At 47.1% G+C, this 13,502-nt stretch overlaps 2 protein-coding genes across 9 annotated transcripts in view; one reads left to right on the forward strand and one right to left on the reverse strand.

Annotated features, from left to right (window-relative positions):
• SH2B3 (SH2B adaptor protein 3) overlaps positions 1–3,998 on the forward strand; it is a 38,157-nt gene extending 34,159 nt beyond the window's left edge. For both annotated transcript variants that reach the window (XM_045073561.1, XM_045073562.1), the window contains exons 6-8: positions 25–239; positions 335–506; positions 671–3,998. In XM_045073561.1, the coding sequence (XP_044929496.1) occupies positions 25–239; positions 335–506; positions 671–966 (683 nt within the window). In that variant the 3' untranslated portion in view covers positions 967–3,998. The remainder of the gene's footprint in view (positions 1–24; positions 240–334; positions 507–670) is intronic.
• Positions 3,999–4,812: 814 nt separating this feature from the next.
• The window catches only part of ATXN2 (ataxin 2), a 115,555-nt gene continuing 106,865 nt past the window's right edge, over positions 4,813–13,502 (reverse strand). For 6 of the 7 annotated variants that reach the window (XM_045073560.1, XM_045073559.1, XM_045073555.1 and 3 more), the window contains 4 exons: positions 9,385–9,530; positions 8,477–8,704; positions 6,060–6,228; positions 4,813–5,203 (listed from right to left, as the gene is read on the reverse strand). In XM_045073560.1, coding sequence (XP_044929495.1) covers positions 5,175–5,203; positions 6,060–6,228; positions 8,477–8,704; positions 9,385–9,530 — 572 coding nt within the window. In that variant the 3' untranslated portion in view covers positions 4,813–5,174. The remainder of the gene's footprint in view (positions 5,204–6,059; positions 6,229–8,476; positions 8,705–9,384; positions 9,531–13,502) is intronic. The other variant, XM_045073558.1, reaches the window with a different exon arrangement.

Below are 13,502 nucleotides of genomic sequence, written 5' to 3' on the forward strand. Positions count from 1 at the left end.
ACCATCACCTGTCCTGTCTACCAGGTGCTTCTCCTGGGGGGATGCCGGACCCAGCCTGTCAGAAAACAGATCACTTCCTGTCCTGCTATCCCTGGTTCCATGGCCCCATCTCCCGGGTGAAGGCAGCCCAGCTGGTTCAGCTGCAGGGTCCCGATGCTCACGGAGTGTTCCTGGTACGGCAGAGCGAGACACGGCGAGGGGAGTATGTGCTCACGTTCAACTTCCAAGGCATAGCCAAGGTACGGGACATAGTAGGTGGCGCTGCACCTCCGCCACCCCCAAGTTCGAAGCCCTCCATGGCCAGTGGCTGAGCCTGCTCTCCTCTCCTCTCCAGCACCTGCGCCTGTCGCTGACCGAGCGAGGCCAGTGCCGAGTGCAGCACCTCCACTTCCCCTCCGTCGTGGACATGCTCCACCACTTCCAGCGCTCTCCCATCCCACTCGAGTGCGGGGCTGCCTGTGACGTCCGCTTGTCCAGCTATGTGGTCGTCGTCTCCCAGCCACCAGGTGTGACCCTTGATAAAGGGGGTGGGTGGCACAGGGAACCAGAGGGTAAAAGCTTGCTGCAAACCCAGGGGCACAGAGATCTGTTTTTGTGTTCTTCCAACATCTGCCCCATCACATTAAGACTGACTGCGCTGGTCTCTCTCTCTTGGTCACTTGTCCCCCAGGTTCCTCCAACACCGTCCTGTTCCCTTTCTCCCTTGCTCACTGGGATTCGGAGCTGGGCCTTCCCCACCTTAGCTCTTCTGGCTGTCCGCGAGGGCATGGCCTGGAGGGTCCCCCCAGCCGGCCCTCCCCCCCAGAGCAGATATTCCACCTGCTGCCTTCGCCCGAGGAGCTGGAAAACAGCCTGCGGCACCTGGAGCCTGAAGCTGCCAGTCGAGCCCGGGACTCAGACTACGAAATGGACTCCTCCTCCCGGAGCCATCTACGGGCCATAGACAATCAGTACACACCTCTCTGACCGGCGGTGAGGAATCCCGGGCCTCACACATGGCCCTGAGGAGCACAAGCAAGCAGAGATGTGAACTTGTGAATGTAATTTTCTTTCCTTCCTTCCAGAGAGAGAGTTAAGGGACACTGTTAACTGCTCCAGTTTCGATGTGACCCTTCTATTCGGCCTGTTAAAGGGCCTCCTGTAAGTTTCATCGTCCACCACCTGTTTACAGATGTAGTTCTTGTTCGCAGATGCCACCAGTTCCTGCCCTGAGTCCCCAGGACCAGTCCCATCCTCTTACGGGAGGTGGTGGGTGAGGGCCAGAGCTGGCGGCAGAATCTGGGCTCTCTTTTTCACTGACACTGTCACAGCTGATGGCAGACTTACGGGGCGGGGGGGGGGGGTTGTCAGGAAGCCCAAAACACTAACAAGCCCTGGATTCTCCTATGGTTTGCCTGTTGTTGCCTCAGTCCACGTGGCAGGTCTGCCGTCACCCACGTCATAGGTGAACACACCACTCCTGCTCTGGCTCTCAGCTTTAGGACAAAGCTCAAGGTTAAAAAAATTTTTTAAACATTTTACCTCAGATTAATTTTTCAAAGAATTCAGGTTTCCAAACTCATTTATTGCTATGTCATTGCACTCTTTAAACTAATACCCATGCGATTTTGTAGTTCAGAGACAGCTATGCAAACCCTACCTGACTAGTTCCCAGTCTGAGCCAGCACGCCTGGCTTCCACGTCTTTCATCCTCAGGACAGTCACCTGCTGCTGAGTAGCCACTGTCCTTACTAATGAAGAGAAGTGAAATCCGTCACCCTTTCAGGGAAATTCAGGCGATTACTGAAATAGGAGGGTGGCAAGGAATAATTCTACCCTGGTGCCTTATGAATAAAATACTGGATTCTGGTTAATAGCAGTTTTATGGGGAGAGTTAAACTAGTTTAACCAAGGGGTAAGGGAAGGGACAAGCAAAAGGGGAGGAGGGGGCTCCTGGGCCATCCTTCACCAACGGGGCTGGCTCAGGAAACCCCAGACATCTAATGGCTTATAAACTATCCCACAAGGTTTTAGGCTCGTTCTTGAGCCAAAAGAGGAGCTGGGAATCTGGTGCCACAGCTAATGAGAAACTCCTTTAACAGCCACAATCAGCGTTCTGTGCCAGCCGCTCACTGCTTCTCTTGATGAGGAATGTGTGCGCGCACTCGCGGGCACACTCGCGGGCACGCAGCGTCTCCGCCGGCCGGGGGCCTGCGGTCGAGCCTCCCTCTATACTTGCCTTTCACCAGTAATACAATTCACAGGGGAGCTGGCTCCCCCCAGGACTTTCACGCAGAGGCTCTAAAACAAGGGGGCAGTGACAGAGTGGAGCCAGCTGCTCCCGGGTGCCAGCAGCAGGCTCACCCATGTGGCTTCTAGGAAACTGGGAGTCCAGCACAGCTTAACCTTTACAGATACATCAGTCAGAGGCTAAATTTAAACCCGGGCCTAAAATTACTGCTTGCCTTATCTGGGGGGACAGTTCGGTTTGCTCCCTCAAGCCATTCTCTGTATTCCCAGAAGTCAGACTTTTGATTCTAGAATTTAGAATCATTCTTTTTTTGGGGGGGCGGGGTGTCGAGGGGGCCAAGCAGTCACCTCTTCACCACTTTAGAAACCAACACTCCTGGGTGTTTTCAGTAGATTATAAAGCAGATCCAATCCAGATTTGTGGTTTTTTTCTATGTTCTGAATTTCTCCTAGAGAAAACTCATCAAAGAAAGTGCTGAGAAGGCACTGGTACAGATTGTCCCCTTGGCTGCACAGGAAAGGGGCCAATTAGGCACAACCCACGTGAGTCCGGTCCCTCTAGCCAGAAGGGATGGAATCAAAACACCTGGAATGTGACATCGTTAAGCCAGGGACCCTCACTGCTTAGCTGCTCACCATACAATTCTCAGGTAATACGAAAAGGCAAGCCAGGCACAGCAAACTAGCAGCTCTGACCCACTGGCTATGAAGGACAAGTCCAGACTCAGCGACAGAAAACTGGAAGTCACCCACCTCCAGACTGCTTCAGTTAATACGCTCAAGAAAAACACTTCCTTTAAAAACATGTCCAAGTTCCCAGGACAGCTCAAATACGGCCCCCCAGAAAGCCCCCTCAGGGCCTGAGAAGAAATGACACTGAGCCACCGCCTTTTCTTTCTGCTAGAGCAGGTCGAGATGGAGAAAAGGAGCCGTGGGTCCCCTGGGCTAGATGCCTCCTTCACAGGCAGTGACCCTGCTGGCTACAGTCAGCCCAGCATGGTCACAGCACACCCCACCACCCTCCTGGCCCCAGGGTGACTGGCAGCAAGAAGCCAAGCCAGCAGCCTCCACCGAGAGCCCGGGCTCTGAGTGCCACAGGGACAGTAAGCACCATGATCCCTCCAGTTAGCTCTAAGGACCAGACAACAAGGATAGCTCGACTGCTCCCAGCACCATCACTTCCTCCTTCTGTCTTGAATGAACTTTTACATACTAACAGTCACCAGCACCAAAGAATTAAGTCAACTAACCTGCCTTGAATTTTAGACCAGCAATCCATATGGCTTTATCTGGTATAAATCTTCTGCCTTTGATCATTTCTGGACCGTGTAGGAAAAAGGAATAGCAATCATTAAAATCTTAGGCCAGAAAACACTATTTTTACATAACAGTTTCTTAACCTAAAATCAAGGCCTTGAACTCTTCCCTAAGTGTTGCCTGAGATTCCTTCATGCTTTTAATTCAGGGCTACATCTCTTATTGCAAATGTCACGTGAGCTCTAACATCTCCCACAGGCTTGAGGAACTTGATAGTATATTATCCACCATTAACAAGGACACATCTGACACCCAGTGTTTGGCTGGAATAAGCAGCACATTATAATGACAACGGCGTAAATGGATCCATTCTGTATCATTATAGGCAGAAGATAATTTGGCAAATTTTTATGTATTGTTTATGTACTGTACAAGTAACTTATTCTTGAATAATGCAAATTTTGCTATAATGTACAAATTGCTACACATGAATTAAAAGTTTTCAGAACTGACTCGTTGCCACAATCTTTAAAGGCTCTATCATTACAGGACTGTGGTCTCTGCAAAACCCGTGCCCCGCTCCACTGCTCGCTCCTCCCTCTGCCCCCTCCCACGGCAGCGTGAGCACGGCTGTGAGTCTACAGCAGTATGCGACTCTGTACAGCGCTGTGCTGTTTTAGCTTTTCAGTCTTCTGGATTTATCAGTTTCTTTTTAAAAAGTGTCTCCTGCCCCCTTCTGGTAAAATAGGTGTGTGAATCAGGACGACTTCTGACTAACAACACTCATCTGCGTTCAGGAGATATTAAAAAGGAAGCTTACAGAACCAGCATCAGGCTGAGGATGTGGTATCTCAGTGCTGCCCAGCTCTGGCCAGCCTTCCTCCTCCTGGAGCGGACCTTTATCCACCAAAGAGAATGTCTCAGTCTTGTCTCTTTCTAGAGATACCTTGAACCAGAACTAAAGGTGAAGAAGAAAAGTCATTTGACAACTAACCTTCCAGGATTATTTAAGAAAGCACACTCAGCCCTCCTGCCTTGATACGAAGTATCCTATAATAGAAATATCTTAAGCTTATACAAACACACACTAACTTGATATCAGTTTTTAAAACTTTTTTTATTTTTTAATTTTTTTTAAGTTTTTATTTTATATTATCTACAAAGTAAAAGTTTTTCCCTTAACTTAAAAGTTGAACCACTGTAGACAGTGATCACTCCATCAAACTTGATTTATAAATAATAACCCGTCATTTTGACGGTAAGAATTTACTGAACCTTTGTCAAGTTTAGTAAAAGGGCGTTCCAAGTCTTGATTTTTTTTTTTTATAGCAGTAATAGCAGCAAGAATCACTCTTGTTACTTCTTTTGCTAGCTGATGTGTTCATGACTTTCGAGGGTCATTAAAAAATAAATAACTTCCAGTTTCAGCAAGCAGAGCTGGGGTACTTGCGGGACTCTGAAATAGCATATGGAATTATGGAACAGCCCACAAGTTCCTAAATGCCTCTACTCGGTCCAAATATCTTCCACTGCAAGTGAACTGTTAGCATTCCTATTGGATGTTACAAGAAATCAACATATATTTTTTAAAAACAAAATAAATGAAATTCTAGTTTTCTGTGCTTCCAGTTGGTAGAAGCAGTAGAAGGGAGGAGGGAATTTGGCCTTTCGGTTCCTCCAGGGCAGCCTTACAACTGCTGTTGGTGGTGGGCTTGTACTGTAAGAAAGAAAAGTGGATATTTAAACAGAAAACTGGCAACACCGTACATCAGCCTAGTGTCTCTGCAGCACACACCTGTAAACTATCCTTGTGCTAGCTGAACAAGACTCGAAATTCAATTCACTCTGCCCCCTCCCATCTGCACCAAAAAGGGGAGGGGTAGGTGGGTGGGTAGAAAACAAACCAGTCAGATGTAAAACCACTTCAGGTAAAACTCCCAGAAGATTTGTTGCTCATGGGGTAGAGAAAAAGGCCTTAACATACCCCCTCCCCAGATACTAGCCACGCACCAGTATTGATTTCAGAGTAACAGGTTAGACTGAAGTATCGCCATGGCAGCCATCAAGTGTTAGCGCACAATCACGGGGCCTTCTCTCCCTGTCAGGGCATAGGCTGGAGCTAAGGCTACACTCAAAACCAATCCACACACAGCACACTTTCTCATCAGTAGTCTTCTCCAGAGCTACAATCACACTCTGCCATGGTGGTAACCACCCCCGTCAGACTGGGGGTGGGGGGCAGGGGAGCACTAAGGAAGGCGAGCGCTGCCCTGTCCAGCCTATTGTAACAAGGAAGGCCAACTGAGTCCTAAGCATGCGTCAGCCACACAGAATGCTGCTGCTGCTTCTCATCAAGCCAAATCCTGTATACCATCAGAACACACACAGACTCGGCTCCTGGAAGCCTCAGGCCCTGACACTGAACTGATTGTCACAGTCCCTACTGTGCACACTCTGACGGGTCTGCCTAGTTCTCAAATGCGGGGCTTGAAGCGCTGGCCCTGCCTGCCATTCGATCTGTGCGAGCAGAATGCTTTGGGGTGCCCGGCGGCCCCTGCACACACACGCCTCACCTGAAGGGTGCGTCATATAGGGGAAATGCGCTGTTGTCGAGACTGGAATGGGCTGTAGTGCACTTTGAGCGAGGGCGGCCTGGGGACCGCCGGGTGGCTGTGTCGTCATTAGCATCATTGGCGCATGGGCAGTTGGATGAGAAGGAACCATTCCTGACTGTACATGAGCCTGAAACAGAGAGCTCTTTTACGCATACAGGCAACATCTCCAGCTTAAACAACATGTCAACTGTGTTCCTTTAGCTGGGCTGGGGCAGGAAAGGCCAACAGGGGGGCCCTCAGGGCCCTTTCTTTCCCCTGTGGACACTCCCTAGTGGATCATCCACTGACCCACAGACACGCGTCACCCGTGAGCAGGTCCTGCAAGGCTGAGGGTGCAGGCGCCCAGCAAGCCTGGGTAAAAGTAAGGGCTGCAACATCCTAGCCTTCAACGTTTCTGACTGCGGGATTCTGTGTATGTCAGGCAAGACCGTCACAAAGCTAGCTATCTGATCCGAGGGAAGCTTTCTCAACTTACTAGGAAGAGATGCAATGATGCTTCAGGATCTGGCGTCTGAGTGGGGCCTGAAGCAGTTTTAAAGGTAGCCTCCCTTTTAATTAGGAAAGCGGGCGATGGCCGTCATCTATGGATTCCTTCGCCCTCTTGTTGTCTGCCCCTCCCCTCTGCTTGTCTGCTCACCGGCACATCTCTGTGAAGAATGAGTCTGGGCAGCGAGAGAAGAGACAGTCGGGCCCCTTTATTCTAAGAGACGTGCTGACTGAGCAGGAGCAGGAGGCTGCAGTAAATGGCTCAATGAAGTGGGGGAGGAGTGATGTGAAATTATCTGGGCCAGCCCCGTGTCCCTAAACCAAGTGACAGTGAGTGCAACCTGGTCTGTCCAGCTGGAAAAGGGTTAGCCAGCCCACCTGCTGGATCCCAGCCCTGGGGAGACACGGCAGGCCCAGAAGAGCCCTCCTTTCCTGCCTCCCTGTGCACTGTCCTCGACCACAATAAGCCTTGCATGAAATGCTGCTTTTACTGTCTTCCATATTCCAGTGGGCCCATGGCGTATCTGGACTTCCCTGGAAGTGTTAACCTTTTTCTCGTTCAGCACAAAAACACAAAAGTGAGGTTTTGGGAACTCTAACTTAAGGTAAATTCACGTATCTACTTAGCCACCAGCCTCTGCTAACCACCTCAAGGACCCAGCTCTCATGAAGCTCCTGATTCAGCCAAACCACGCTGGCCCACACCTGACCAGACCGGCCCCCTCCCCACTGTCAAAACCAACCATCCGCTGCAGTGCGCCACACCACAGGACCTTCCTCACTTGTGCAGGGGAGGACGCCCAAACTCCCCAGAGCTGCAGCACTCTAGTCACAATGTCGCCTTCTGAGAGGGAGCTCCAGCCCCCAGCACGCCAGCGCCTCGGGGGCACACCGTTTAACAGGAAATGGAGTTCAGTGAGCAGGCTAGCCTACACCTGCCTCAGACAGTTCTGTTATGAAAGCAGCAAAAAGAGCCATCATATACAGCCGATTCACCCTTACCAGCTCCAGGGAGGGCCTCAAGAACAGTGTTAGAGCCCAATGTCAGTGCAGCTCCTTATTAAGATCATCTAACTTGGCCCTGGATTGCAGGGACTTTAGTCAGCAGCTGATGCAGCCGGCAACCACGGAGATGGCAACCACACCTTTCAACCATCAGAGGCTCACGCTGGAGGAGAGCTCCAGAGAGCCAGGATGCTAAGAAAAATGGGAATGCCTGAGTGCTTCCAACTTCTAGTTACACTCACCAATGTATAAGGCCAAGCCCTTTCAAGAAGTACAACATATGGTCAAAGCGGATGTACTGACAGGCAAGGAAAACAAGGGGAGAGATTTCTCTGGAACTCGTGTAACTAAGAGTCAAGCGGACAGGCTCAGGGCAGTCACCTCAGAGAGCTGAGAATTTGTGAAGGCCCAACCTCCCTGCCAGTCTTTCTCTCTCTCTCTCTCTCTGTGTGTGTTTGTGTGTGTGTGGGGGGGGGGGAGTGAGGGAGGGAGAATCGGTAGGGATAGAGAGAGAGGGAAGGGAGAAGAGGAGAAAGAATGTGTGACTATGTATACACATATAGCAGTGAAGCTGTATCAAACATAGCAAAGCAGACACAGGAAGGAAAGGACTGGGTTGCATCCCAAAATCAGAGAGATTTATAAGGTCTCAGATGGGAAACACTGAAGGACTGACCCATCAACAACTTCACTGACCCCATTACAAAACCACACCAACATTCAGTTAGGGCCAGATCACATGTATTTGAGTGGGGAAGGGAGACAGGCAGATGGCATCACACACAGGGTTTCCTAGCCTGCAGACCACCTGGCTCTTCACTGCTTCTCCAATAACTTTCTTATTCTACTTGATCTCCACAGAAAGTTGGCTAAAGCTGGTTTACCTGAGGTACGTGGGCCATGTGGGGAGGATTGGTGTATGCCGGCTGAACGTGAGAAGGATGGATTGTAAAGACGGTCTGTTGTGCTGTTGGGAAACTATTCTGTGGCGACTGCGTATTGGAGGCAGGGGTCATGGAAGGTGGGGTTGGTGCGAGCCCCGCGTGGTAAATGGCTGACTGCTGCTGTGGACTGGCCAGATGGAGCGCCTGGGCGGCCTGGTGCTGATGGTGCTGCAAAAGCGACAAGAAAGAACTGAGAAAACCATTTCTTCAATGAAAAGCAGATAAGGTCACACACAAAGCTGAACTCCATACATGAGCGTAGGCTCCACTGGGCCCACTGAAGATGAAGGCCAGTGGCAAGTACCAGAGAATGTACAGGGAGGGAAGGGCAGGGCTGGGGGGCACCCCCCATTCAGAGACACTCCCTTCTGGGCACAAGCCCAATTCTCAGCCTGGCGGTAGCAAGACCCCAACCAAGCAGAGGTAAAACAAGTCCACTGCCCCAGGGAACTGAAAGATGTCAAAGAGATCCTCGAGTGCCCTGTTAACAAATAGGACTACAGAAACTAACATGGAAAAAACCTCATTGTGTTAACTGTCAAAAAAAAAAAAAAAAAAAAAAAAAAATCCCAAGCAAATCTCCTACACAATGTTAGATTTTTCAATCAATTATTTCTAGAACTTACCCAAATCACTTCATTCTCAAGATGTATCTTAATATGCCTTAAAAACAGTAACAACAAAAACCAAACGCCAGGGCCACAGCGGGCAGAGTTAGCGGTCTGCTGGCGCCGCGAAGCAACGCTCTGAGGGGTTTTGATCAAGCGATACCCAACGCGCTCCTCAGCAGTGGAAACGCCCAGTGAACAGAACGACGCACTTCTACAAGGACCTGGGTATCTCCTTACCTGAACAGGACTGGGTGCAGGATGACTGCCACCATGCTGGCTCTGCTGCTGTCCGGTGGGGGTAGCTGAAGGCTGAGGATGTGGAGTATGTGGGTGCAGGGTAGCATTAGGGTGCGCATACTGCTGAGCAAGGGAGCCAGTGGAAACTGAAGTGAAAGAGAAAGGTGTGCGTACAATCGACATGTAGGACCGTCTCAAGTGCTCCTCTGTGCCTCATCAGCTGAGCTTTCGTGATACTCCACGCCTAACTTAGGCTTTCACCAATCTGTTTTCGACTCCACTTAAACCGTCCATTTTCTTGAAAATCTAAGTGTGACGTTATCACTTACCAATTACACTAGCATTTTAATTCTATAACACAGCTGTACACATTAAAATCAAATTAAATTTATTCTTATAAACAGTCACCATATTTTCCTGAAAAAGCAACTTAAACAGATAAGCAAAAACAATCCACACACACACACACACACACACACACACACTCTCTCTCTCTCTCTCTTTAGCTCAAGGCCATCATCTGGCTAACCTCACCATGCTACTGCCCTGGAGCAGACACAGTGTCCCGTGGGCACGGACTGCAATGGGGCTGGGAGCGAGGGCAAGGTCAGGGTTCTATCTTCACAGCAAAATGACCATAATCAGTCTCAGCGGATCAGAGAAGTCCCTCTGCCATTCAGTTCATACCCTGGATCCGCCCTACTCAAGGATCTGCCTCACCTTTGCTTTAAAAAATCTACTAAATGGAATTACCTAAACTGTGTAGAAAAATGAACTCCCTTCAAAGCATCCCAGACTTCAGGAAGATTTTTACTAGCTAGAATAACTTCAAAGGAAGTATGATGGGCCATTCTAAGTAAAAATGTGTTCATCAGACCTGAGAACCTAATGCCAATTCTTTATGGATCTCAGCAAGACCATACCTTGATACCAAACAGGAGATTACATATAAATTCGTTTGTTCATGTATTCCCAAAACAGCAATCTGAGAATCAAAATCACAGTGAGTTCACTGCTTCTAGTAACTCCTGGCAGCACGGATACAAATCTAACCACGATGTGGCAATGAGCTGAGCACAGTGTTCTTAAGACACATCCCTAGCAACACAGGACTTCAGCATTCTCTCAAATTCATCCTAAAATTCCAGAGAAGCTAAGTTCGTACACAGAAACAATCCAAAATAGCTCCTCATGTTCCTCCTATGACACGTGAGCAAATACAGACATACAGGGGACTGACAGGAAGAAACAAGCGCTGCTATGAGAACGGGCACTCTAACTCCAACAGTCTAAGAGGCAAGACGGCCAAGAGTCACCAGCATAGGTGACACCCGGCACGTCCCAAAGAAATGTTATGCAGAGGGTTAGGCACATGAAGCAATTCTGTTATGCCTGACATTGTAGGACCAAAGGCCACCAATATTCCAGCCTAAGTGGTTATCTCCCCAACTGTATGTATTTTTTAAAGTAGACTCTCTGCCCAGCATGTGGCTTGAACTCACAATCCTGAGTTTGAGAGCTGCACACTCTACTATCTGAGCTAGCCAGGCACCCCATACACGTATCTTTTAAACGAGGCAAGGGTGAGGCAAAAAGCCAGTGCTAGGATCACCTGTGCATCCACTGCCAATGTCACAGCAGGCATTAATATTTGTTAATACCCAGATTAAACAAAACACTTTCATTTATACAGTGAAAAAGTTTCCCTAAGAGTTAATACACACTGGAACATATTAACAAGGAAGATTGTGGCAAGATAGTCTCTGTGTGTTTTTAGGAAGGGTCCATGCCTGTTTTCTGGGAGCTAGGAAGAATAATGTGCTAACTGCTTTCCCTGAACTCCCTGGTCCCCACGTGTCAGTGTCTTTCTATGAACTCATCTGCTTATTAAGCAGCCATTCTTCACCATCATCTTCACTTCGTTAACTTGCAGATCCCCCTAAACTGTCTAGGCACTGACTTGGTCGAAAAGACCTAATGTAAATTTCGAACCCAACTCTGCTCTTATAAAAATGTTATACTCATTCTTCAAATTTATTTTTAAATAACTACAATAGCCACATGTAGCTAGTGGCTTCTGATTACACAGCACAATTTACAGCACACTTATCATCACTGAAGTTCTACTGGAGAATGTTGTCTAGAGTCACTCACAGGCCTTTTTAAAAAAAAGACAACTTCAGCCGCAGTGTGGAGTTGACGATGCTGACCCTGAGATCGAGTCACGTGCTCCACCGCTCCGCCAGCCAGGCGCCCCTCACGCTCCTTATTTTCACACTATTAGCATCAAAATCCTCCCTGTCCCAAGCTTCTTAAATGTTTCATTTGCAACAATACTAAATATATCTAGGGGAAAGCTATTCCTGAATACCAAGACCTAGTACAGAATCTCAGAATTTCTATTTTTTAAACTTTATTCAAGAGAGGTTTGTACTTTAACCTTCTAAGTGAAGTTTTAAAAAACAATAAAATAAACTCTAGCTGGGTGCTATATTATTAATTTTCTGACAAAATAACATTACCTCCAACAAGGAGAATAATTACATCCATGATGTCTCATAATGAAGTAATTCATCCATTTAAAAAGGTTAAAATCTTGAAATTATTTGGAAAAAAATTAAAGATGAAATATATTTTACCATGCACTTTTAAAAGGTATCAAAAGGCAGAATAAATGAAACAAGATGGGACTGGGAGGGAGACAAACCATAAGTGACTCTTAATCTCACAAAACAAACTGAGGGTTGCTGGGAGAGGGGGGTTGGGAGAAGGGGGGTGGGGTTATGGACATTGGGGAGGGTATGTGCTTTGGTGAGTGCTGTGAACTGTGTAAACCTGGTGATTCACAGACCTGTACCTCTGGGGATAAAAATATATTATATGTTTATAAAAAATAAAAAAATAAAAGGTATCAAAAGGCTATATTCTAATTTATATCTCATTTGCATCCACAGCACAAATACTTCAAGTAACCCAAACTGTGCGCATCTACACAGGCTTTTGTTTAAAAACAAAAAAACAAAAAACCTGTACCCTGAAACAAGTAATACCTTATGTTATTTAAAAACAACAAAAAAAATCCTTTCCCTACATAAGTAACAGCAAACTACAATGCATTCTAAGAAAAATCAAGCACCTGTAAACATGCATCATTAACTGCAAATTAAACTTTGAAAGGTGTAATTAGAAATAACTTCCTTTATCTTCTTGCTTAAAAGATATCTGCTAAGCAAGGGCCTCATCCAGGAACTCTTACCCCCACTCAAATACGAAAACTGGGCAGCTAATTGGGAAAAAACGTGAAACTGACACATTTTAATTCAATACTTATATAACCAAAAAAATTCAGTCTGGTTCCTTGAAAGGCCAGTTAAGAATGGGACAAAGGTGGGGTAGGAGAGATATCCAAAGGTTGAGGGGCATAAAGGTTGGAAGAAAAGAGAGCCAAGAGGAAGGAACCAAGATAGAATAAATGAGGAAAATTTACTAGACTCAGGGAAAGGGAGAAGGGGAGAGTGGAAGACAGTTAAAAGCTAGGCGGTACTGAGTCCAATTAGTTCATTCATTTAGCCAACGATTCCAAAGACTAAAAATAAGTTTTCTTCAAAATTCTGATTTAGCTATTCATCGGTTAAACTTCGATTTATAAAAATTAAGTTGCCTTCATGAAACCTGGATGAATTCAGGCTAAGCAAAGAAGCATTGCTTTTCTGGGTTTTACCTGGTCCAGAAGTCTCCCATTCACTGTATTCCCTGATACAAATGTTTAAAACTCTAAATGTATGACTTGTCAAATCCTCCTAACACTAATAACTACATTATAAAAACTGTTTCCTAAGCCATGATCCTACTGAAGCCAATTCAGTCCACAAGGCTGTGTGTTTAATTTTTAACTAGGTTTTATCATTTTGACCTTGGATGCACAAGTCATGAGAGATCACCAGCACTGCAAAACTAAAAATGAAAACAAAATCTTCCAATTTGCTATTAAATTCAGAAAAAAGCAAGTGAAGAAAACTGAACTCTTAAAGGGGAGTAACAGGCAACTAGATCAAACCAGGACAAAATGGCTTCTTGGGAGGGGGTGGTACAAAGCAGCAAATTAAATTACAAACAGC

This window comes from Mustela putorius, unplaced genomic scaffold, assembly GCF_011764305.1.
Source record: "Mustela putorius furo isolate JIRA1106 unplaced genomic scaffold, ASM1176430v1.1 tig00537248_pilon_pilon_pilon, whole genome shotgun sequence".
NCBI classification, from domain to species: Eukaryota; Metazoa; Chordata; class Mammalia; order Carnivora; family Mustelidae; genus Mustela; species Mustela putorius.